Source organism: Dermacentor andersoni, chromosome 9 (assembly GCF_023375885.2).
Source record: "Dermacentor andersoni chromosome 9, qqDerAnde1_hic_scaffold, whole genome shotgun sequence".
Lineage (NCBI taxonomy): Eukaryota > Metazoa > Arthropoda > Arachnida > Ixodida > Ixodidae > Dermacentor > Dermacentor andersoni.
In genome coordinates, this window is record NC_092822.1 from 109284695 (window position 1) to 109312076 (window position 27382).

The 27382-nt window shown below is 44.2% G+C and overlaps 1 protein-coding gene across 2 annotated transcripts; it reads left to right on the plus strand.

Moving 5' to 3' along the window:
- Window positions 1-249: 249 nt before the first annotated feature.
- LOC140213252 (uncharacterized) lies at window positions 250-25684 on the plus strand. 2 transcript variants are annotated; one of them, XM_072284389.1, is made up of 5 exons: window positions 250-377; window positions 479-541; window positions 13297-13503; window positions 24048-24080; window positions 24613-25684. In XM_072284389.1, exons 1-5 carry the CDS (start codon window positions 254-256, stop codon window positions 24702-24704), a joined length of 519 nt encoding a protein of 172 aa, XP_072140490.1. In that variant the 5' UTR covers window positions 250-253; the 3' UTR covers window positions 24705-25684. The 2 variants fall into 2 exon arrangements, with proteins under 2 accessions (XP_072140490.1, XP_072140491.1); XM_072284390.1 differs by having other exon boundaries at window positions 479-535.
- Window positions 25685-27382: the final 1698 nt, after the last annotated feature.

A 27382-nucleotide genomic window follows, 5' to 3' on the forward strand; every position in this document is an offset into this window, starting at 1 on the left:
ATTCGCAAATATGTCTTCTTTTGTATATTTGTGAATTTATTCATTTACCGCCAATACAAGCCCTTTGTGCCTGCCGAAATGGCAAGACAAGCGCTGAACAGATCGCAGAAGCAGACGACAGCGAACAGGTTAATACTAGCGTCACTCTGCTCGTACGTTCTTTCCCTAGCGGCAAAAGGGGCGAACTAGACTAGGCGTGCTGGAGGAGGGAGATTTGTGCAGGTCTGGAGTTCAGTAGGTCGTGGTAGAGTTCATGCATCGCCAAGGCATGAGTCGGAGAAGGCGCGAGAGACGAACGCATACAACGCGCGCCAGGAAGCCTCCTCTGTGGAGATTTTCTCTGACGCGCCCGCTCTTACTCGCGTCTGCACACAAACGTGAGCGTGAGTTTAGTCGCAGTGTTTTCATAGAATAAACTGCTTTCGAAGGAAACCGCACACCATCGTAAGGCCTCTCGGGGCCTATTCCATTTTATCAGGCCCCACGGTCACCGTTGCCCAGCTGCCGGTGCTAACGCAACACAACTGGAACAAAGGTGAGAGTAAGTACTTCTCGGAGTTTTGCGCGGTTACGTATTATTTTGCTATTGTAGGAGCAACCGCGTTTGCGAATTCGTGCTCTGTAACGTGATCTCGAAATTTCAGCTAGCGCGAAACGGTTGCTACACTCTCGCAGAGATCGCAGGATCATCTATTCGTATCTTCGATGAGAACTTCTGCAGTTCCTATGCGCTGCCCCGAGTTGCAACAGTAGAGTGCCACTGTTGGTAATGTGCAACATGCGTGTGCTTAGTCGCGATGTGCCACCTCTCACGCGCCAACACTTGCAATACACTGAACTGTCAGTGCTGCGAATGTTGTCTCACGGGTCTTTCTTTCTCGACCTTTATCTGGTGCCTATAGTTCGTGCGTACCTTAAGTGGTTGTCACGGGATCGTTGTGCTATTGTGCTCAGCAGTGGTCACGCACACGGCCGAATTGTTCAATTCTTACTCCCTTACTCACTGTTTAATAGTGATGACCACTCCAGCTGAAGTGTCAGCAGTTACCGTTTGTTGCTGTCAAGTAGTGACAGCACATTTCCTTCACTTAAAGCTTGTTAGCAGCTCTTACGTGTGAGCTGTGGAGTTGTGTCAGCAAGCGGATGAATAAATTCACTTCCCTGCTGCTGTCGCTTAAGAATACTTTCCAAGGCAAACATGCGTAAGTGCACGACTCAGATCAGCTCATTGTACCCACGTCCATTGCTTTCGTTCTTCATGTTGTAACGGCACATTTGTGCACACGAAGAAGAAAAGCTTGCAAGCCGCTTAAGCTTTGCCTTTGAGTGGAACGCAATAGCATTAAAAATCTGACTGCTTCTCACACTTCCCGGAAACTGCAGTTTATGTAACTGTAATATGGGAAATTCTCCACAGAAGCAGGCCCGAAGCTGTGGGCAGTACAGTTTGTAAGTGATAGTGCCAATTCATGGTGAGGACGGTGATGCCACGTCCACTGCGGAGCTCCGTTTCCAGCCGTGGGACCCCGCACCTCCACCACTATGTTACGGGGATGTTGGGAGTATAAGACTGTATTTACAATGTGTATACAAGGACATCCAAGTGGGTTAAAATGGCTGACTAGTAACAACACGTAGCTGCCAGCATCTCGCGATCTTCTTCCTCTCTCTCTTCTTTCACCCTTCTGTAACAATATCTACTTCCATGTATATTTATTTATCTGACAAGTGTTTATGCAAGCCATTCTGTATTCATGAATAAACAATGCATGTTTACCTGCATGAAATATGTTTTTCAACTTTATCATCACTCTGGTAAGTTGGGGTAACATTTTTGGAAAATTGGCGAGTCTGAATATTTTACATCGACAATAAATATATTCGACCCTGGGGATTCGCATTTGGAGAAAAAATAGACTTTCAGAGATTTAAGAGGAAGAAAATTAGTGGTGCATCAACTCATTAGAAGTGATTGGCCACCTTAATCTCATAGCAATATTGTGATTCGTGCACAGTTGATTATATTGCCGCGGCACCTTGGTCACATTTAAGTTGCGCGCCCTTCGTATTAGACACTGTGCATGTCGTATCGTGGTGTTCGCTATTGCCATTGCTATTCACCATTGATCCTCACTCCTAAGCATTCCCAGTTTAATAGCTTGAATACTTCTTGCAAGGATGCAGTGAATACCATTGGAGAGATTGTCTCCTTGCCTGACCCCTTTCTTTATAGGTATCTTTCTACTTGTGGGGAATCAAGGTATCTGTGGAATCTTTGTAGATACTTACGTAAGCCTCCTGTACTCCTTGATTATGTAATGCCTCTATGACTGCTGGTAGCTCTACTGAATCAAATGCCTTTTCATAATTTATGAAAGCCATAATATAAAGAGGCTGATTATACTCTGCAGATTTCTAAATTATCTGATTGATGACACGGATGTGATCCTTTGTAGAGCATCCCTTCCTGACACCAGCCTGTTCCCTTGGTTGACTGAAGTCCAGTGTTGCCCTTATTCTATGTGAGATTATCTTGGTGAATATTTTATGTAATACTGGAAGTAAGCTAATGGGCCTATAATTTTTCAATTCTTTACTGTGTCTCTTTTTGTGGATTAGTATAAAGTTGGCATTCTTCCAGTTCTCTTTGACCCTTAAAGTCGTAAGACATTTCGTATAAAGGACTGCAAGCTTTCCAAGCATGATGTCTGATTAAATCGACTGTTATTCCACCTTCTGCTGCTGCTTTTTCTCGTTTCATGTCTTGCAAGGCCCTTCTAACTTTATTGCTAGTTATAGAAGGAGCCTCTGCAACCTGCTCATTACTACTTCAAATGGAGGTATCGTGGCTGCTCTGGGTACTGATCAGGTCATTATAGAATTCTTCCAGTGCTTCTACTATATCTTCGAAATTGCTGATAATATTACCCTGCTTATCTTTCAGTGCATAAATCTTTGCTTGTCCTATGTAAAGTTTTATTCTTACTGATTTCATGCTGCATCCATTTCTTTTACTGCTTTCTCGGTCTTTCTTAAGTTATAATTTCTTTCTCCTTGGTGATCATTTTTGACAGTTCTGCGAATTCGATCTGATCTCTTGAGTTGGACACTCTCAATCTTTTTTCATTTCTTAATGAGGTCTTTCGTTACTTGGGAGGGCTTATTTACTGGTTGCCTTGGTGCTTTACCTCCTACTTCAATTGCTGCTTCTGAAGGCCTTCTAGTTATGCTTTCATTCATTATCTCTATGTGATCTTCATCCCTCTGTTCTAAGGCTGAATATTTGTTTGCAAGCACCAGCCTAAATTGGTCTGCTTTTGCTTTTATTGCATCTACGTTGGCCTGTTTCTTCTTGACGAATTTTACTGTTCCTCTCTTTTTCCAACGATTTGTTGACAAATGATCGGATCAAACCTTTCTCCTGACCAGACCAACGCTCTCTGCTGGGTTTTGGCCTCATGTACACTCTTAGACAAAGGTACACACTTTGGGGTGTATATCTGCCACACAATGATAATTATCATCTGCCTTGGTTGCGTTTCCTCCCTTGAAAACGCCGCACTTTTCTGTCGGGAATGCTATGTCATGCTGATAACGTGCATGCCGTTCGTTACTGGGAAGTGGCGGGCTCGCAGCATTAAAGAAATGAAATGCGGACAAGTCAGATGACGTTTATTGTTGGGTGGCAAGATACAACACAAAGAGTGTAATCTTGTTTTAGAGTGTAGTGACATTTTCGACATCTGTGATCGGCCCCTGGCCCAGACTAAGATTGTCTGTCACCCACTGCATCAGCACTGGTGACTCTGCCGATTCACCATCGGCTTTACCGTGTGTACGCATCGGAGTGTGATGTGATTCACAAAGAAGTGGACAAAATGCTTGCAAAGGACATCATCGAACCATCATCTAGTCTTGGGCCTCTCCCGTCGTCTTAGTAAAGGAGAAAGGTGTCTTCTGGCGTTTCTGCATAGATTTCCAGCACCTCTACAAAATCACCAAGAAGTGTGTGTACCCTGTTCCTCGTATTGACGACACCCTCAGCTGCCTCCAAGGTGCCACCTACTTTTCATCACTGGACCTTCGCTCAGGCTACTGGCGAATTGCTGTAGATGATGCGGATAGCGAGAAAACCACCCTTGTTACCCCTCACAGCCTTTACCAATTCAAGGTCATGCCTTTCAGTCTGCAATGCGCCAGCTACCTTTGAGAGAATGATGGACACACTGCTTCACGAATTTAAATGGTCGCCGTGTTTGTAACCTAGGTGACGTGATAATCTTCTCACCGACTTTGAAAACACACCTTGAGTGGCTTTCGACCATTTGAGCAATATTCCAACGAGTGTGCCTCCAGATAAATTCCTTGAAGTGCTGCTTCGCTCTTCGTCAAATTACTGTGTTGGGCCACCTTGTTGACACTTCTGGTGCCCGACCAGAGCCAGTATGTGCTGTCACGAACTTCCCCATTCCATGCTGTGTTCATGTTGTTCATAGTTTCGGGGGGCTGTGCTCCTACTTTTGCCATTTTGTGAGATGCTTTGCAGCACGTCCACTCACTGACCTCAAACAAGACGTCCCGTTTTCTTGGGGTCCTCGACAAGCTGTCACCTTCTCTCAGCTAATCACCACTCTAACTACACCTATTGTTGCCCATTTTGACTTGGCTGCCCCAACGAAGTGCGCACAGATGCTCCTCGACAAGCTGACGCCTTCTCTCAGCTAATCTCCGCTCTAACTACATCTATTCTTGCCCATTTTGACTCAACTGCCCCAACGAAGTGCTCGCTGATGCTAGTGGTCATGGAATCGGTGCACTTTTGGCCCAATACCAACTAGGCATTGATTGTGTTATTGCATATGCCAGTTGTCTCCTTTTGAAATCTGAACGCAACTACTCTAATACATAATAAGAATACCTTGCCCTTGTTTGGGCGGTTTTGAAATTCCGTCTTTGCTTGTATGGCCGACCTTTTTGTGTTGTTACTGACCCTCTTTTGGCTTTCTTCACTGAAGAACCCTACTGGACGTCTTGGTCGATGGGTGCTGCGCCTTCAGGAGTACTCTTACTCAGTCGCCTACAAGTCTGGCCGCCTCCATCTGGATGCGCACTGCTTGTCTCGCTACCCCGTTCATCCACCAGACATATCATACATCGAATCTAGCTCCTGCATCATGTCTATGTGTAAGTTTCTCCATATTGGTGACAAACAACGTCGTGATGCTTCCTTGCAATCGCTCATTGACTGTTTCGAACGTACGCCTAACTACGCGTCACTGTGCATGTTTGTCCTCTTGACTGGTACGCCGTCGTAATGTCCAGCCAGATGGCCCTGAGCTGCTTCTTGTACCTAAACGTCCGCATTCCACGATCCTGCATGCAGTTTACGATGAACCAACTGCTGGTCACCTTGGCATATCGCAGACGTACGACCATGTTCGGCGACACTTCTTTTGGTGCGGTCTCGCCCGGTCTGTCCGACGTTACGTGGTTTCCTGCTATATATGCCAACGTCAGAAATGACTTGTCGCACTCCCTGTTGTATTGCTTCAACAGCTCTCCACCTTGACCGAATGGTTTTTGCGTGTTTAGAGCTCGGTGCTCTTTTTGAGTCAAAATCCAACGAGTGAGTCGCTGTAGATGTGGCCAGGTATGCGATCACTCGAGTGCTCCCCACCAGCACTGCTACTGACGTTGCCAATTTTTTTCCACAGTGTTATTCTACACCACGGCGCCTCTCACCAATAGCTCACAGATTGAGGCTGCGCATTTTTGTGTCATGTAATTGACCATCTTTTGTGCTTCTCAACGCAGCACAAGTTGACCATTTCTTGCCATCCCCAAACAAATGGCCTCACTGAGCGCCAACTCGCACCCTCACGGACATGCTCTCCATGTATGTTTCAGCTGACCACCGTAACTAGGACCTGGTGCTACCTTACATGACCTTCACCTACAATTCGCAGTCTCACGACACCACCGGTTATTCATCTTTTTATATGCTCTTTGGCCATGAGCCAACGTTACCGCTGGATACCTTACTTCTGGCTGCTGCAGTGCCGCCAAACAAATATGCACGTGATTCCATGACTTGTGCCAATAACACACATCAGATCACCCGCACTAGACTGTTGGCCTCGCAAGCAACCCAGAAGCGCCTTTATGACAGCCGGCATCACGGCATTCGTTTCTCACCCAGTGCCTTAGTTCTTCTGTGGTGTCCATTCTATCGTGTTGGCTTGTCGGAAAACATATTTAGCGCCAGGAAACAAGGACGGAAGGGAGACGACACCACAATGCGCTCGTCGTCTCCCTTCCGTCCTTGTTTCCTGGCGCTAAATATGCTTTCAGTTTACCAACACGCCCAACAAATGGCAATTGTCGGAAAAGTTATTTTGGTACATGAGCCCTTACCGGATCGTCTGCCAGGTACAAACGTCACCTACGAGATTGTTCCCGTCTCGCCGACTGTGCCACTTATGATCACTCCCAGTGAAATAGTTCACGTCAGCAGACTGAAAGCATACCGCCCTCCTTCTAACATCATTGTTTAAAGTGCACTGAGTCAGTGCTCCTACCGCCAGGAGTAATGTCACGAAGGCGTCCCTGGAGCAGACGAAGAAGACGGGTCTGTCTGGTGTGCAGGCTGTCCACAATCTTGGTTGACGCTGTATACCTCAGTGCAAATACATTGTAAATAGTCATGCCTTGTGTCGTTTTATGTAACACTATTAAGGCGAATCCCAGACGTCACTAGTCTGTGATCACTGCACTTTATCCTGCCTGACACTTCTAGATCCTGCACTATGCTAGGATCGGCAGAGGAGGAGGAGGAAAGAACTTTATTGGGTCCTGAGGAACCCCTTCCCACCCACTCTTGGTTTAGTGGTCGGCAGGGGTAGCGGGCAGAAAGTATGAAAGCTATTTCATTTCTTGTTTCACCATTAGGGCTTTTCCAGGTCCACTTTATGTTGCTACACTTCCTGAAGAAGGCGTTCATCATTCACAGCTTTTTCCTTTCCGCAAATTCTACCAGCATCTCTCCTCTAGTGTTCCTAGAATTGGTGCCGTAGTCGCCAACTCCTTGTTCTCCAGGCTGCCTTTTCCCCACTTTTGCATTGAAGTCACCCATGACTACAGTATATGGGGTTTGTACTTCCCTCATCGCTAATTGAACACCTTCATAAAAATGTTCATTTCATCACCACTGTGACTGGAGTTTGGAGCGTAGGCTTCTGCTACCTTTATTCTATACCTCCTAATTAGTTTTATTATTACAGCTACCCTCTCATTAATGCTTTTGAATTTGTCAATGTTGCCCGCTATGTCTTTATGGATTAGGAATCTTACCCTGTATTGCTTCTTTTTTTGGGAGTCCTCTATAGCAGAGGATGTGGCCATTAGCACTGTATAAGCCTCGCCAGTTCTTCTAACCTCACTAAGGCCAATAATATCCTGAAACAACACCTATTAGTTGATCAGAGACCTGCTTAGCTAGCTTCACTGAAGAGCGTTCATGTATTGTACGTTGCCAGAGTCAGCTTCCAGTGGTGGCCTGTTCAAGCCCAGAGATTCTTAGCACCCTCTGCAGCGTTACAGGTCTGGCTGCCACCTTGGTCAGGTGCTATGCAGCTGCTGGGGACAGAGGGTCATTGGTTGATTAAGTAAGTCATAAGGGAGGTGGCTGAATACTGCACCAGGGAGGCCAATTCTCTTTCTGGTGAGGGAGTGTCTTTTGTTGAAGCTTAGTGGGTCTTCCTAATTTGGTTTTACCTGGATTAGTATAGCACCACTGGCTCTCAGCATTTTTTGCCAGTGTCAGGAGGCACATCAAGCCTGTCGAGATATGTAGTGTACTGGAGGTGAATTGGAGCGTACCACCTTACGATTAAAAAAATTGCTCACCCTTCCACTACTGTGAAGAGGGGTGCAAGCGAGCCTCGGGATCTGTGGCTCATCATTGTCGTAACACCTCTGCTTCGCGCTCCCTCACGGCGAGGTTGGCACGTCGACGACGCGCCCTTTCTTAAGCGAGTTCCCTGTGGCGTTCATGAAACGTGCTTAGCACCTGCTTCACCTCAGTCGCGGGTCGGCCCGGCATTGTACTATCTTGGGGATCAGCCCACGTATGAAAATTTATTGGTCTATGTCCTTAGATGAGATCCACCAGAACCTAGCCGTAAACAGCTTTGCTGTAGAACAGCATTAGTTCTCAATGGTTCTAACATCGTGGTTCTGGAATCTCTCATATGCATGCGACCATGAACGCGGCTAGGTATACGAGACATTTTCGATTAGCTTGAACAGCACTTAAAACAAGTAATGGAGAAAAAGAGTGGTGGAATGGGCAGCTTTGCTTACCGTCCTCCTCTCCAATTTTCTTTCTGTCTCTCTTACCTTTAATTCTTTCCTGTTTTCTACTCACTTCTGTTTACTTTCGATCGACCTGGCAGTGAGGGTCAACCCTGTGTGAAATAGCTCACCTAGGTTACACTGTATCACATCAGGTGATAGTGGCTGTGTACTGCTGGTACTGGCAGCCTTCATGTGTACAGAATGTTGTTGTGTCCCCTTGTTTTTCTCTGTGGTGGATGGCAGGCGCAGCTACGGAAATTTTAATATCTTTATGACTCTAAGCTAATTTGCAATGCTGCCTGATTGCCTTCTTTTGTAGAGGGGGTGCACGGATCAATTTTTACTTTAACTTTTTTTGTCAATAATGTCCTGTAAATATCTGAATTTATTAATAATTCTTTTGAGTATTGGGCTACTTAAAATTTTCCTTGAAAAGAATTTAGTGGCAGACAAACATCGGAGTTTCTTGCGTGTGCTCATATACATGGTTTGATTACCCTATGGGCCTGCATGCTTGTTGCTCTGCTGTGATTGAGTCAAACGGTGATTCCTCCAAGTGCCGAATTGGGACATATCTAGTTCAGTATATCCACTTATTTAGTTTTGTAAATATTTATGCAAGCCCATCTGTATTCATGAATGAACAATGCATGTTTACCTAATGAAAATATTTTTTGGTTATCATTCTAAAAAAGTTGCGGCAATATTTTGCAAAATAGGTCAGTCTGAAAATTGTAAATCTTCAATAAAGAAATCTCGACTCTGGGGTTCACATTTGGCAAAAAAAAAAGCCCCTAAAAAGGTTAAGAGGAAGAAGGTGGTGGATGCATTCTTTAGAGATGATTGGTGACTTTAATGTCATTAGCAATCTTATTAACAAAGTTGACACACAATTGTATATTTTTCGTATGAGGAATACCGTATTTACTCGCATAATGATCGCACTCTTTTGTCTTGACACAAATTCAGGAGTGTGATCATCACACGAGTTAAATTTTCCGAGAAAAGAAAAAAATTCTTTTCATCCCGCATTTGCTGCGCAAGCACAACAGGTCAACAAACAGGCGGCTGGCTGCCATTGTAAAACAGTGCAGGACACCAAAACAAAAATTTCGGCCGGTGGAACAAGCCAAGCGCAATTTCTTTTTTTCTCTGAGTACATTACGTGCATTGAAACAGTTTCTTCCATATCTGTAATGAATAATGTCATTAATATCGGCGAGTTTGAAGCAGTAACATAGCCATGTCCTCTTTGAAGGAACAGAAACGGAGATGGGTGCGCTTAGCTGCTAGTGACATGGGAACACATGGCGGGCATGCTGCAAAAACTGCGGCATTTGTGTTCACTACTATCCTAATACGGCATGTTTCCCGTAAGGGTGGGCAAATATCTTAGCTGTGTTACAAGCGTCAGCGTATGAATAGGGTACACTTCTAACATATCAATGTAAATGTGGCTACTATCCACGCTCATGATTTGTTGCGTGCCCATGAGTGCAGACGAGAGGAATTGGAAGGCGCCATTTTTGTTCTTGTTGTTGACCACAACCATTATAAAGGCTAGAAATAATAAAGCCAAGGCAAGTTTTGCTGTAGCTTTTTCTTTTTTCGGGGAAGTGCAGAAAGTGATGAAAGGAATGAAATGGGGCACCTGGTTAAGAATCTGTTTGGTGCATGCAGACCGCTTGGTATGTCTTGAAGAGTCGTTCGCGTAGCATTTGATAGCATTCGACAGATGGTAAGCGCGATCATCATTAGCTAGACTTGGCACATGACATACTGCTGCGGAAAGTACAGGGTGCGATCATTACGCGGGAAAGAAAAAAATTGAATTTTGACGACAAAATTCAGGGGTGCGATCATTATGCAAGTGAATACGTAAATATGAAAAGTGCACATCCCTATTGGTACATGCCCTGTGACCCAAGTAGGTGTCAAAGAGGTTAATTCAACAGTCGCACATGCACAGTGACCCAGGTTGGCGAAAAGCAGCGTGTAACCAGCGTGGCTGCGGAGCACCTGACCAATGCAGCGGTCAGACCTGCAAAGTGGCAGAGGGTGTTAAGAATCTCTGGATGTGCACAGGTTGCCACAGCAAATTGAACCTGGAAACATTTAACATATGAATCCTCTCAAATGAGGCTAGCTTAGTGGGGCTTTTTGAGGTATTATCAGGCCTTGCCAGAGATATCGTTGGCCGTAATGAGGTTTGAAAAACAGGAAGCATATGCAGAGCTGGCTAACGACCACGTCTTCTGCTACAGAGGTCTTCCAGATAAGAGGGAATATTTATTTTATTTATTTATTCATACTGTCAGCACAAGCCAAGACAGGAGTTGCGGTTACATTGCTGTCATCGAACTAGACATAGTAGATGTTTAAACAACTCAATACAAAGCAATCAGGCTAGGAAAGCACAGCATATAAACAAATATGAAGCAACAAACAACATGAGTTACAATGAGTAAGTTATAGCACTATATGGGTCAACAAAAAGTAACGCGCCCGAACAACTGCAACCGACAAACAGCTAACAATAAAACGTATTCTCAACCGTTTACAAATAATTGGTAACAGCCTTTACAAAGGATTGTAAATCAGTACATTCTACTATATCATGTGGCAAGTTGTTCCAATCGTCTATGCTTCGAACCAGGAACGAATTTTTGAAGGATTCTGTTCTATATTTAAGTGGTTTAATATGTTTTGGATGCTTTGTTCTGGGGTTAGCAGGTCGCTCTAATGTGATGTGTTTTTCTAAGTCTACTTTATAGTCTTCCGCTTAATACGTGAAAAAAGAATGTCAGCCTGTTAAGCTGCATTTTTTGCTTGACAGTCATGAGGCCAGCTCTATTTCTAAGTTCGGTGACGGACTGGGTTCTAGCGTATGTGTTAAAAATAAACCTCAAGGCCCTGTTTTGTACGTACTCACATTTTAGTGCGTTCTGTTGAGTGTACGGCTCCCAAACATGGCTTGCATAAGTCAGTACAGGAAGTACAGTCATTTTGAATAGTCATTTTGAATATAGGGCAAGGCTTCTAATTCATAAGGACATAGCGGGCAACATTGATTTAATACAGTATTGGCATGCTTGTAAATAGTTTGTTTTCGGGGATTGTTTTTCACAGGCCAATCTCTGTTACAATATTGTTATTCAGATTAAGGCACACCTTTCTGTATCGGAAGTTTCTCAAATATTGTCGCTGGTTGTGTCGTTTGTTACTGAACCTTGTGTACTCAGATTGTATGCGCGACACAAACTGTGTAGTACTTTCTGGAAGGCATGAAGGCACCAGCGATACAACTCAAAGCTTTGACGAGTCATGTATGAACGCTGATGCGCTTAATCCACAGATGATATTTCGACAGTCGATGATTGGGCTCGCCTCTATGATTGTGTTGAGTGTTACTTGTTTTGCTGGTCACAGGTTTGCCCAATGCTTTATGCCACTTTGGTTCTTCACCATCACTTCAATGCGACAGTATTAATAAAAGGGTAGTAGTCTTAATAAAACTTAATAGCAAGGATCGACAAGCCTACTCTCCAACCTCCAGTGATTATTATGGAGAAATATAACAGTTTTATGGGGATGTTGAATTATCAGAGAAAGGTGCAAACTCAGTGTACTGTAGTCATGGGTGACTTTAATGCAAAAGTAGAAGGTAATTGGCCTGGAAAACGAGTGACTGGCAATTATGAAATCAACTATAAAATAGTAGACAAAGGTTGTTTGTAGAGTTCACAGTGTAGAACCACTTTCAGATTATGAATGCCTTCTACCTGGAGCAGAATAGCAAGAAGTGGACCGGGAGAAGCCTTATGGAGAAACAGGAAAGAAAATAATTTCATACTCTGTGCTGACCCTAACATAGTGCGGTACGTAGAAGTGCTGGGTAGGGTAAATGGCAGTGATAAAAGATTAGAGAGGTCTAGTATTCTTCTTAATTTGAAAAGAAAAAGACCAAATTAGTCAAGAGGAAACAGGCCAGCCAACTTAGACACAGTCAGGGTAAAAGTAGATGACAAGACAGGGGTAATCGGCGGTCACTGGGAGAGGCTGCCTAGAGTCATTGAAGACTGCATACTTAGTGACACATCTTGGCGTCAAAAAAAGTTTGGTAAAGAGCATGATATAAACAGTGTTGCATTCTCAGTGACACAAGTTGGGCTGACGGTATTGAACACAGTTCCTTCAGCACAGCAGCCAGAGGCTCTACCCATTTGACCATTGACTACACAGTGACCCAAATTAGCGGGAAAGAGGTTAGGTATGGACATACGTACATGCATACATACATACATACATACATACTGCTAACTGGGTGGAGTTCTTAAAAAATGTTATTACATTAAAAATGAACTTTTTACAAGCAATGTAATATTTAAGGCAGATAACTGATAGTCTGTCAGGGTTACAGAATAGGTACCAATGGAACTGACATGCCATTGTGGACAGCAGACTAGGTAGTGTTTGATGAAATAGAAAATTTGCAAGCACAAGATATCTGGTTAACCTCCCTGCCTTTCCTCTTCATCTATCTTTTTTTACAAGCACAGGATGGTACCAGCTGGCACAAGACGTGGGACAATTGGGGACGCTACAGGGGACATTAAGTAGGCTAATGGCAATGACGTTAGGATCTTGATATTACTTTCGTTAGTTGGGCTACACCAATAGCATTAAAATGCATGAGATGAAGAGGTGTCTGAGATATGTTCTACTGTCAAAGGCATTCCACAGAAAAGAGGTTGCCCTGCTTTCTAGTATTCAGTGTGGATTGTCCCTTGTAGCCCTTTAAGGATATACTGAATTGAAAGGGTTGGCTTGTGTTCCACAGTTGTGCTTTGTAATCTGCCTCTGCATGTTTTTTATTGATGTGTTTACCTCTTTTTCTTGATGGTGTAACAGGACTGCGATCACTCCACTTATTTTCTGCAGGCCTCACAAGTGCGATGAGCTTAGCTGAAAGCATCACTGCCAAAATGGCATGCAACGCCCCTTCCAAGGTCGTTCGTCAGGTTGAGGTTGGGATGCAGTGCAGCTTGTCTCTGGTTGACAAGTCTGTTGGCGGCTCGTTGAAACCACGAAGCGAGTCTAGGAGTGTGCAGACCACGGAGGCTGTGGAAAAGTTAAGCTCCACCTCAGGTGGGCAGTGACCAGCACTTCTCTTACATTTGCTTGCTTGTGTGATTGTGGTAAATGACCAAGTCTGCCTAGCGTGGTACGACTTGCTCAAGTGTATATGACGTTTTGCTGCCAAGGACAAGTTAGTAAGTTTTTTTTCTTCTTGTCTGCATACTGATTGGGGCAAAATGCAAAAGTAATGCTCTATTGAGCACATTGAAGCATCTTAGATTGCAGAGCCTAGTTCAGAGCCATCTTGTCCTGGTGTTGGTGTAGCCCTACATTGCTCTTTGATAATGTTGCACCCAGTGAGTCTATTAGTTATGTCTACATCGGTGTATTAGCGTAAGAATGTGAATATAGATCAATGCAGAATGCTAGTTGACCCCTGGGTTTAAGGTAAATAAAATTTAATTAAAATCCTTTAATGCAGTTAACTACAAAACATACTTTGTTTTATGAACATGCTAATTCATTGAGGGAGGTGAAAAGTGCATGAGAAATGTCGTGGTTTATTTATTCATTTTATTGATTTATTTCACATACTTTCAAGGCCTGCAGGCATTGCAGAAAAGAGTGGAGCCAAAAACAAAAATAATAATGCAGTAAAAACAAAAAAGGTATTAACAGAAGGCATTCTAATGGCGGTCTTGAAGTTGGTAGAGTCGGTGATGAGTGTGACTGATGTCGAAAGGCTATTCCACTCTGTGCTCGTCCTAGGGATGAATGAGTCATTGTAACAGTTTGTGTGGCACAATGGCATCCTGACTAAGTTTGTGGTCAGTGCGGGCTGGAATATAAGACGGAGGAGCAAAAACGGTGCTTTTAAAAAGGGGTTCAAATGAAACACTTTATGAAAAAGGGAGAGATGGGAACATTTACGGCATGACGAAACATCAGGTAAGTCAAGAGCTTGTTTCCTTTGTTCTTGCCACGCTTGCATGGCAAGAACAATTAGACAACATAAAGCGTGCACCTCAGTTTTGAATAATTTGTAGAGTAAAAACTAATGAATGTTGAGTTGGTATCCCAAATGGCTTAAGCATTCTCCAATTTGGCACAAACTAATGTTTTGTAAAGAGTTAACTTAAGGGACGAGGGGCTTGGAACTAAAGTTGCAGCGTAAGTACCCAAGCATGAGGTTAGTGTTATTATTAACATAGTTAATATGCGAATGCCAAGAAAGGTTATTTGATATTTGAAGTTGTAGATACTTGTAAGAGGCAACCGATGTCACAGGAGCACCATTAATAAAGTATGAGTGCATGGCAGCGTTACAAGATGTTTGCATGGCCTTACATTTATTTGAACTAAGTTGCATGCAGCAATTAGTACACAATTTAGTTATGTGGTTAAGATCGTCCTGCAGTTCTTGGGAATCGGAAGGATTAGTAATTTCACGATAGAGAACAGAGTCATCTGTGAAAAGCTTTACGGAAGAAAAAAAAAATGCAGTTCGGAAGATCGCTAATGTAGATTAAAAAGAGAAGTGGGCCCAAGAGTGAACCTTGAGGAACACCTGCTGGTATATTAGAAAATCGAGAAGTACAGTTGCAGTCGAAAATCTCAATAACAAAACCTCACAACGAAATATTTTCATAACCCTGGCAAACGCCCATAAGATTCAATGGATTTCGTACTTCTTGACAACGCAATGTCGCTGTACTACAATCCTGCATCACCAAAATTCACTTGAACGTAACCCTGCATATAACTCACTCGCGCAAGGCTAGCAGGCTCAAAAATATGCTCAAATGCGATTTCCTTGCACTAAAATTGCATAGAATACCACTGCATTACACTTGCGTGGGCGCCACTATTTTTGTTTGCAAAAACAACCAAGCGCCTGGAGCGATTACATGCGCCAGAAACGTGTCATGGCTGCCATCTCGTCACCCTTTTGAAGCGGCATGCATATTGCTACCGACATGTGACGACGGTTTTTGCGTACCTTCTGCAGTGGTTAATGTGTGCCTTGGTGAGCAAAATGCAGCAAAAAAATTATGCAGATCCCACGCACTGTGGGAATTGATGAAAGCGAAGTTGTCCATGCTGGATGCTTTGATTGATGCTAATTAGCAGTGAGACTGACAGCTAAAGCTTATTTTCTTCAACGCTTAGGCTAACACGAGAGTGGTGAGTTGATGTTAAACATTACCTTGCGTGCACCACTGCTGTTAGTCTTCATAGTACACAGAACACACAGGAAGAGGTGTTTGCTTGAGGCGTTGTTGTAAGCCATATTTTATAACCTCTGAGAGGGTTGAGCATTATCATTTCCTCACATGGCACATCACATTGTGGCAGAAGTATTAAGCTTGAAATTGATTATGGGGCTGTACATGCCAAAACCACACTCGGATTATGAGGCAAGCCTAGTGGCAGACGACGGATTAATTTTGACACCATGACATTCTTTAACGTGTCCCAAAATCTAAGTGCATGTGCATTTTCTATTTTGCCCCATTGAAATGCGGCTGCTGCGATTGTGATCAAATCCATGACCTCTAGCAATGTCATAGCCGCAAAGCTAATGCGGTTGGCACAGAAGTGTTGATTTCACGGTCGGCCGCTTCCGTAGGGTCTCCTGGACCCTGCAGCTTTGTTTCTTCTTTAAAAGGAAATCCATGTCCCACCGACGTGGCATTATTTATGGCACTTGATACAGCAGTCGCAGCATGGAGTGCCACGCATGGGGCCATGATTAAGTAGTCGTCCAGGAATATGCATCCCTTGCTTCAAGAATGCTGGTTTCGGTGCCACCCAACAGGCATTGTGTGTGGATTCAGTACTGGATGTAGGTTTGCTAAGCCGCCGTAATCTTGATCGATTGCCTTCGGGTATACGAGATACGATCACTTTTGCACTCGGCACTGGACGCGTCAGCGTCTACGGGCAACAGCGTATGCTGGAGAAATGCTCCGGCTCGCATCAAGCGCTGTTGCTCTGTGTCCAGTGCCAAGTTACGCAAAATCTCGCAGAAGTGATTGTATGCCCGAGAGCAGTTGACAAAGATTACTACTTCACGGCGTTGCTGCCACTGCGGATCGACACATGTACATGTACGCTTTGTACTGTCGGCATTGCAGTTCTATGTCCTCAAGCAAAACTTGCCAAAGTAGGCTAATGAAATTTTGACCGTAAAGTTTTGTTCTGTGACACATTACCTATCTGGGCTGTCTCATTTCGCAGCAACGAAATTCTCACGAAAGCGAATTTGTTCACGTTCCCCCTGATTTCGTTGTTGCGAGGTTCAACTGTATTAGCGTTTACAAACTGCACCCTGTTAGACAGATCAGATTTTTTATCCACTCGAGCACCTTTACATCCAAGTTAAATTCAGTCAAGCAGAAGTAAATCACATCTGCAAAAGTCAAGCGGAAGCTCACATAGTCATTGGCTTTGGCAATGTCAAGAAATATGCAGTAGATATCGATACCTAGATCAGAAATTGCAAAAAGATCATTAGTAAATGATAAGAGCTGCATTTCTCACGAGAAGAACTTACGAAAACCATGCTGACGGGGTAAAAAAGGAGTTGGATTAGAAAAACTCAGCCAAATGCGAATATATTATATGCCAGAGAATTTTACATGAAATGCTTGTTAGTGAGATTGGTCTGTAATTGTTGGGTAAGTGTGTGTTACCATATTTATTTGAATTAGGCCGATCGTTTTTTTCGTATAATCATATTCCAAACTCTAGGGTCAGCTTAGATTTGAGGATTTTAAGAAGCGCGCCAGTTTTTCATTGAAACTGCTAAATATGGCGCATAGCCAGCACCATCTAGAAAAGTCAGTATCGCAGCCGCTACTCGCCGTGCCAGTAGCCAACCGTACACAAGCGAGGTCGCCATTTTGACCTGTGTCGTGTCGGCCGTATTGGTGTGTGGCGTGGTGTTATCGCGATGGCACCAAGCAGGAGATGCCACTACAGTGCAGCTTTCAAGCAAAAAGTTGTGATAGTCGCAGAGGCATCATCGAACTTTCAAGCCGGGCGGGAATTCGGCGTCGACGAGAAAAACGTCCGTCGTTGGAGGGGACAACGACAGCAGCTTTTTGCATTTGCCGCAACGAGGATGGCATTTAGCGGACCAAAGAAAGGCCGTCACCAGGAAGTGGAAACAGTTTTGGCCGACTTTGTTCGGACGCAGAGAGCAGCTGCCCTTTCAGTGACAACAGAAGTGCTCCAAGCGAAAGCTAGGGAACTTTCGAGGGAGCGAGGCCTAACGCCAAAGGATTTCAAAGCCAGCCGGGGCTGGCTTCAGAAATTCATGAAGCGCTTTGGCTTCAGCCTCCGACGTCGCACTTCAATCACCCGAAGCTGCCAAGCGATTTCGAAGAAAAGCTGATAGCTTTTCAATGCTACGTGCTGCGAAAGAGAAAAGCGGCAGGCTACAGCCTTAGGCAAATCGGCAACGCCGACCAGACGGCCGTGTATTTTGATATGCCAATGGTGTACACCGTGAATGAAAAAAGTGCCAAGGAGGTGAAGGTGCGCTCTGCAGGCTATGAGAAGCAGCGCGCAACTGTGAGGCTGTGCTGCACAGCTGATGGACATAAACTCCCTCCTTATATGATATTTAAAAGGAAGACACTGCCTGCTCAAGAAACTTTCCCAAGAAATGTCATTGTGCGGACAAATGAGAACAAGTGGACAGGGGCGTAGCCTGGGGGGGGGGGGGGGGGGGCTTATGGGTCTTCAGCGCCCCCCCCCCCCCCAGAAATTTTTTAATGCTGTCCATGCACCGCCGACCAAAGCAACCCCCTGCACCAGAAATCATTCTGCATTTTGTCTAGAATGTCGTTTTCACGCTTGAAAAGACATTTCACCGCAAACATTGCGAAGTCGGGCTGGATTTCGCGGCTATGCCAATGTACCGGGAGTCGCATAACGCAATCAGCCCCATCCAAGCACAAAGCTTTAAGGGCGTTTTGAAGGCGAACAGGCTCACACAGCACCTCGCGGAATCTACGGAGCGCATGTATGTCAATTCCAAAACTTTATGGGTATAAATCTCAAACTTTTGATGTGAAAAGTTCATTGACATTTTCAAAGTTGTGCTTTAGATTTTCAATTGCGGAACTTTGTTGGTTTAATGCTGTTATATACATTTGACGACAAAGGGGCATTGACTTTTTTAAAGTCTTACATCGGAACATACAACGAGACAAGTCAAATCACCACACTATCACACAAGTTGACAAAGCACGCAGTGAGGTCCGATGAGACGAAGCGTTGTGGTGGATCAGTTGTGCCATCATATCACATAAAAAATACCAACATTATTTTTGACCTATGCCAAAGCAACCATGTCAAGACACTAAAGCCAGCTAAGGTAACTACGTTCTTATTTATTTTTCTGCTTTAACATTTATTCGCGCGGGCACATTGAGCCTCTTCAATTTTTTTGCTCTCGTTACCCTACCCTCGAGCTGCCAGAGCCCGCCAGAGCGCATACGTTTTTCTTGTGTTGTCCTGACCACCGCGCGGCGCACTTCGGTGCGCGTTCGGTTTGCTATGGCCGAGTGGATTTTCACCTGGCAAGAGTTTTGGACGCTTAGTGGCTAGCAAATGAGAAAAAGAAACAATGGTCGCTCGCCGCCATCACTGCGGGGACTCGACAGATTGCACCGCGTTCACTTGAGCACAGCCTCTCCGTTAACTCTTGTCTCGCCAGTGTAGGATACGGAGCAGTATGCGTATGGTTCCCGGTAGCCCAAGCGTCTCACGTTTTCTTCGATATTCCTTCGGTAGCCACATTAGGGGCCCAGAGTAGGCATTCAATGGCAGCCAACATACTTTCCTTTGCGTTTCTTCATTTCAGTGCCCCCGCCCCACAAAAAGGAAAAAGAAATACATTGTTGCGGCGCAGCGTTGCCGGATACTCTTACTGTATTATTCCGATACCAATTATATGGACACGCCAGGCGCATGCCTTCCGTCGCCCTCATGTTTCATATAAAGTCCAAGGGCGATAACATCGTGACCAAGCGCCGCATGCTGTATGTACGAGTGAAAGCGTAAGGAAGGGGGGGAGGGGTGTTGAATCGGTGAGCCGACGATGGTGACTCAGTCTTGTGTGTGCAAAGGAGAAAAGCAGGGAGCAAGCGCGTCACGTGCGATACATCGGGGGGAGTGGATGGAATGGGGGCAGGATTTAGGATTCTGTGAATCTGTGATTGCGCAACATGTTTATTTTCCTCGTTTGACACATTATATACACTGACTTTTTCTTAGATACGTAGATTTATTGGAGACTTATACATGTATTTAAGTATCTTGTTGAGAGGTTTTGTGTATACGTGCATTGAACCTTGTTTACACTGACACTTTTTTGCCCTTTATCAAGCTGTATCTTCGCATTTGTATATCCCATCGTATCTTCGCATTTCTAATGTACGAGGGCGAATCAAATGAAAGTGAGCCTACCCACCCCATGCAATAATGGTTCGGTTCGTTATCTGCGAGGCATGTGCGAAGCAGAGAGGCATCTCTCATTTACAAAAGTGACACGCAGGTGTGAGGATAAAGCTTCTTTAATGCTCTCATACACTGGGTTGAGCATGGTTGCGTGACATAACTGACACTCCAAAAGTTGAACAGCGTGTTGACGTGCAGTTTTTGACAGCTGAAGGTATTTCCCAAAAAGAAATTAGTCGCCCTATGGCTACCGTGTATGTTGAACATTGCATTTCATTGTCCACTGTGAAGTCTTGGAGCAAACGGTTCAAAGAAGAACGTGAAAGTTGCAAAGACGATCCAAGACCGGGCCAAAGCCATCGTGCAATCCCTCCCCAACAAAATTGCAAAGGTTGATGAGCTGAACAGACAAGAACGAAGGATAAGCATGGATGAACTTGCAGAGCGTGTGAACATCAATCACGGTTCGGTTCACGTCATAATTATGAAAATCTCTGTTACCGTCTCTTGTGTGCGCAATGAATGTCCAAGATTTTGAACCACCGCCAGAAGACGGAGAAGTTCAACGCTGCCTTGACTTATATGATCTGGTATCACAATGAGGGTGACGACTTCTTTTCTGCAATTGTGATTGGGGACGAACCATGCTGCCACTACTACGAGCGTGACACACGACGGCAAAGCTTACAGTGGAAACATTCGAATTCACCACGCCCAAAGAAAGCAAAGGCCGTCATTTCTGCTGGAAAGGTGCTGACTTTTTTTTGCGGACGTCAGGGGCCATTACTGATAGAATTTGCTAAATATTGAGAGACTATCAATTGTTTCCGATATGGTGAAACGCCGGAACGGCTGTGTGTCACAATCAAGAACACACAACATGGAAATTGGAGTAATCGTGTCATATTGCTCCACGACAATGCCCGTCCCCTCCTCGCTGATGTGGTTAATACTCAACTGGTAAAGTTCAAGTGGGAAACGCTGTAACATCCGCCATGCAGGTCAGACCTGTCGCCCTGCGACTTTCACATTTTGGGGCAACCGAAAAAACAGCTCAAGGAAACCAGATTCGTGTAGGACAATGACGTGAGTCAGCTACAGACTTTTTGAAGCACAACCCAAGGAGTTTTACGAGACGGGAATCACGCGACTCATTAGTCAATGGGACAACCGTCTAAATGCTCATGGCGACTACTTTTAAATAAAGTACCCCGTTTGTCATATATTCGCATTGGCTCACTTTCGTTTGACTCGCCCTCGTACATTTTGCAGAACTCCTTCTTTCTATACGGGCTCTCTGCTGCGACTATAATTTCGGTGCAATTACTCGCGATACATGACCGGTGACAGCTGCTACTGCGTAATACATTGGAACAAATGCCAGCATCATTGAGATTTTTCACTGGCCGTTGCATATGTACAAGAATGTAAACACGGTTCTTGAATGACAAAGAAAAAGATATATGGCAATGAATGAGATTAACATATTTGTCCTCAACTTGTTGATTTCATGGCCTTTACATTTTTCATATCAACGGTATGCACTGCTTTGCTAGTTTCGAACTGATATAGTTCTAAAGTTTGTGTGATGTATTCGTTACTTATTAAATAGACAAAGAACGTGGAAGCATTGATATCAGTTATGTTGGGCAAAATTTTTGGCACATACAAGTATATTCTTTTATGAAAAAATACACATCTTGGTTGTTTTGACAGTGCGTAGCGTTCAAGAATTTGTTTGCAGCATCTTTGGCAATAGCAATGCAATTATCATGCATGTATTTGATCCCTCGACAAATTGTTTAAGAGGAAGCTTTAGCTCGGGCCCAACTCCAATGCGGCCTATTGAAATACATGTAAAACGCAGAAACGCTTTTCTGAGATAACCCCTGGATCGGTTTGAATGAAATTTGTTGCATTGAAGAGAGGAAGGTAAATTCTGGTGTCTGTTGGAAGCGGAATTTCGATTTAGGGCCTGAATTTGTTTAAAATATTTAAAAAAATTCGAAAGTTTGAAACAAATAGAAGCACAACGTTTGCAATCCAATAGCTCTGCATCAAGAACAGATATTGCGGTTCTGTAAACAGCAAAATAGAAAAATTTGGTATGTCAATTTGTATCTTATGTGAATTGGTTACTTGTGTACAAGTGTACTGCAAATGCCGTATTTCCATAATTCTAAATTCTTTTGAGATTCATGTGTAACATATCAATTTCATCTGCTGTAGATGTACTACTAGATGAAACTCACAGAATTATGATATCATATTTCATTGTTGAGATAGAGTTCTAAACTTGATAGTTTCATTTTCTTAAAATGTGCGATTATGGCCAATTTTTAATAATTGACAACGTCAATGAAAAATTCGAAACCCAGCAGTGAATAGAATTTAAGTTTTTCTTTTAAATGCAACAAAGCTCTTCAAATTTGGTGCAGTGGTTGCCGATAAAAACGCTCTCCTCTTCTACATGTATTTAGATCGCAGCACCTGAGCTAAAGCTTCCTCTTAAGGAGGAGGTCGAGCTGCAACGTGAGCCCCCCCCCGCCGTACGAAATTTCTGGCTACGCCGCTGCAAGTGGATGACGGGTACGATGGTGGAAGAGCGGGTTGAGATGCTAAGATTGTGTGGCGACGGTGTCCAGGAGCCCTTCTGACAAAGAAGTCGCTCCTTGTCGCCGACTCTTACCGTGGGCACTTGACCAACAACGCAAAGGCTGCGCTCGCCCAAGCGAACACGGACCTTGCTGTCATACCGGGCGGCATGACGGGCCAGTTGCAGCCACTTGATGCCTGCATCAACAAACCTTTCAAGGATCGTCTGCGGAAATATTACACGGACTGGTTGACTGACGAAGACCAGATGCTAACGGCAAAGGGCCGCATCAAACGTGCATCGCTATCGCAGCTGGCGGGCTGGGTAGCTGCAGCGTGGGATGACATCCCAGGTACTTTGATCGTGCACGCCTTTAAAAAGTGCAGCATCATGTTGAATTCCAATGGCGGAGTCGGAGCAGCCGACGGACTCCGCGAGCGAGCACTCGACTCTGGCCTAGAGTGACGCCTCCAAATCTGTGAGTGGAACACAACCTCCGCCACCAAAGCAAGGCGGAAACGGAATTTGTATCGCCGAGTTAGCCAGGATACCTTGCGTGTTTTCATTTCCTTCCGCTGTTTGCTCCCAGCACCGCTGCGCCGGTCACTTGTCTCTTCAGCGCCGTTCACCTGTTGTTTTTTTTCAAAAGTGCGGGACGGATATCTCGCCAAGCATGCAGCTGCTTTTGCTTCCTATGGTGAGCACACAGGATGCGGACAAACATGGTAGGTGTCTTCGAAACTTGAACACTGTGCTGTAAGTTCAAAGCAACACACGTGTTGCGTGGAGCAATTGTCTGTTGACGCTATATTTCAATTGTGTAGTTGCCTTACTGCTGATGCGTTCGTTTCACTCAAACACATTGCATCCGTCATTGTATTGTGCATTTTCCTGTGTGTCCGTCGTGGTGCAGAAGTAGTTGTCTAGCTTTATATGTCGCGAAGAAGCAATGAAGCAGTGTCACGTGCCTGAGAATTTGTCTCCCACAAAATTTTAGCAGAGGTATCAGTGCGAGTGCATATTCTGCTGCCGAATGGAGTTGTGCTGTTATGTAGGTCAGGACGGTAAGTGCATACAATTTTTGAATCACTCTCAGTGCCACAGAAATCTACAAATTGCTTTTCCTGAAGAGTCACTGTCCATTTCAGGCCAGAAAGACCGTACTGTAATTTTGATTAACAGCCACCTGATCACGAATGTTGCATCATGCTAAGCGTGTGTAATGTAATCAAGAATGTGCACCATGTGTTGAGCAAATATTGAACTTGCGTGGCACCGTGCAAGTTTATATTAAGTGATTATTCGAAATTTCGTGTTGAGATGAAGTAGCGCAGCAAACATTGAGTTATTGTTTTGTTAAGCTGTGTTAGGAAGTCTGACATGGCTTAATTAATTGCTTACGTAGTTGCATGAAATGCACGTGGTGGTTCAATGTACTGCAACATGTCACAGAGCACAACTTCATAATGGTTATGTCGCTTCATATATGTCACCTTTATGAATCCAGGGCAATGAATAATGTTGCATTTGGTTTTTCCATCAACAGTGCCGGAACAGAGCCGAAAGAATGAGCAACGCAGTGAGTCCATTTATGGTGACATATTATTCATTTATTTATTGATACTGTTAGCCCAAAAAACGATACAGGATGGAGAAATCATAAAATAAGCTTCAAAAGATCGCTGCAAACATGGGCACTACACAAATCAAACCAGAAAATACCACTGCTTAATGCAGCTGTAAAACCTCTACGAATACCTCATGCACTTTTTGTTTGCAGGTACAGTCTGTGAATGGACAGCTGGGGAAACAAAGCTGCTATTTGATTATTATGAGCAGTACTTTGCTGAGATTGGACTGTTGAAAAAATAAAAAAATAATAAGATAATGTTCAGCCGAATTGCAGCCCAGTGAGTCTGTTTATGATGCCATATTATTTATTTATTTATTGATGCTGTTAGTCCAAAGGCCAATACAGGATGGAGAAATCATAAAATAAGCTTCAAAAGATCGCTGCAAACATGGGCACTACACAAATCAAACCAGAAAATACCACTGCTTAATGCAGCTGTAAAACCTCTACGAATACCTCATGCACTTTTTGTTTGCAGGTACAGGCTGTGAATGGACAGCTGGGGAAACAAAGCTGCTATTTGATTATTATGAGCAGTACTTTGCTGAGATTGGACTGTTGAAAAAATAAAAAAATAATAAGATAATGTTCAGCCGAATTGCAGCCCAGTGAGTCTGTTTATGATGCCATATTATTTATTTATTTATTGATGCTGTTAGTCCAAAGGCCAATACAGGATGGAGAAATCATAAAATAAGCTTCAAAAGATCGCTGCAAACATGGGCACTACACAAATCAAACCAGAAAATACCACTGCTTAATGCAGCTGTAAAACCTCTACGAATACCTCATGCACTTTTTGTTTGCAGGTACAGGCTGTGAATGGACAGCTGGGGAAACAAAGCTGCTATTTGATTATTATGAGCAGTACTTTCCTGAGATTGGACCGTTGAAAAAATTCAAAAATAAAAAGCTAATGTTCAGCCGAATTGCAGCCAATATTACAGAGGCACTCGGAATTCCAAAAACCGGTGAGCAGTGCTGCAGCCACTATAAAACTGTCATGCGTAGAAAAAGAAGTGCTACAGCACACAATAACAAATCCGGGTATTCCCCGTGTGAAGTGCCTTTTGAAGATGAAGTAGCCAGAATATGCTGGCCAGACGAGAGCCTTGAGCCCGAAGAGCTGAGGGACAGCTTTGGCATTGTTGCTGTCAAGAGGCCAGCCAGCCAGGTGTCGGCCAGCCAGGAGTCTGCAAGCCTAGCGCCGAGCCAAGCATTGACAAAGGAGCCTATGCCCAAAAAGCCTAAGCCCTCAGGTTCCAGAATGCTGGAGATTAAGGTTTTCTTAGATCAAATGAGCAAAATTCAAGAAGGAAAAGAAAAAAAACGAGCTACACGGGAACAGGAAAAAGAGAGGCGCCACCGAGAAAGGCAAGAATACAAGGAACGTATTCGGCAAGAGAAAGCAAAACAACATTCAGAAAAAATTAGTCTCCTAAGCCGTGCTCTTGGGCTTGAGGACAAATAAAAAAATTCAGTGTCCGAGAATATCGGCATGTTCAAATAAAAGTGTACAGTGCCAAATTTGTGTTTGTGTATTTAAAGGGGGCCACACATTAGTACACATACCGCAGCCCCCAACTACTACGTGGACTTTATTTCGATGCACCAACTCCAATACAGCGTCGGAGCTAGTGGTTCTGATGTTTACATCCAGGTAATTACGGACCAGGTAGGATTCCGTAAAGGCTACTCAACAATAGACCATATTCACACTATCAATCAGGTGATAGAGAAATGTGCAGAATATAACCAACCCTTATATATAGCTTTCATTGATTACGAGAAAGCGTTTGATTCTGTCGAAACCTCAGCAGTCATGGAGGCATTACGGAATCAGGCTGTAGACGAGCCGTATGTTACATGTAAAAATACCGAGATATCTATGGCGGCTCCACAGCCACCGTGGCCCTCCATAAAGAAAGCAACAAAATCCCAATAAAGAAAGGCGTCGGGCAGGGAGATATGATCTCTTCAGTGCTATTCACAGTGTGTTTACAGGAGGTATTCAGAGACCTGGATTGGGAAGAATTGGGGATAAGAGTTAATGGAGAATACCTTAGTAACTTGCGCTTCGCTGATGATATTGCCTTGCTTAGTAACTCGGGGGACCAGTTGCAATGCGTGCTCACTGACCTGGAGAGGGAAAGCAGAAGAGTGGGTCTAAAAATTAATCTGCAGAAAACTAAAGTAATGTTTAACAGTCTCGGTAGAGAACGGCAGTTTACGATAGGTAGCGAGGCACTGGAAGTGGTAATAGAATACATCTACTTAGGGCAGATAGTGACCGCGGATCCGGATCATGAGACTGAAATGATCGGAAGAATAAGAATGGGCTGGGGTGCAATCGGCAGGCATTCTCAAGTCATGAACAGCAGGTTGCCACTATCCCTCAAGAGAAAAGTATGTAGTAGCTGTGTCTTACCAGTACTCGCCTACGGGGCAGAAACCTGGAGGCTTACGAAAAGGGTTCTACTTAAATTGAGGACGACGCAAGGAGCTATGGAAAGAAGAGTGATGGGTGTAACGTTAAGGGATAAGAAAAGAGCAGATTTGGTGAGGGAACAAACGCGAGGTAATGACATCTTAGTGGAAATCAAGAAAAAGAAATGGGCATGGGCAGGACACGTAATGAGGAGGGAAGATAACCGATGGTCATTAAGAGTTACGGAATGGATTCCAAGGGAAGGAAAGTGTAGCAGAGGGCGGCAGAAACTTAGGTGGGCGGATGAGATTAAGAAGTTTGCAGGGACATGGCCACAATTATTACATGACCGGGGTAGTTGGAGAAGTATAGGAGAGGCCTTTGCCCTGCAGTGGGCATAACCAGGCTGATGATGATGATGTACTACCCATAATTCCCAGCAGTCGTTTGGAGCATAAAGTTTCCTACAACAAATTATTGTATGAAACTCTATGGTTTGGAGTGCCAGAGTGTACTAGAATACGGTTGAGTGAGACGAGCGGCTGGGGCGGCCGCATGCTTTGCAGTGAGGCGCGTGACGACGAAAAATAATGTGGCGGCGCTGCGATCGAAGTGGATTTAAGGTCTTTAAGGGGATTGAGCCGCATCAGCGTCGCTCCGTTGGAAACTGCTGGCGATTCTGCTCGGCGGGGTCGTTCGTACTGCTTCGTGCGCTGCTGTTGGTGATCAGACCGTTCAAATCGCGTCTATAATTGGACATGGCTTTCATTTATGCCTTAGGAATAGATGCCTTTCTTTCATTACTTTATATAATTTTCAT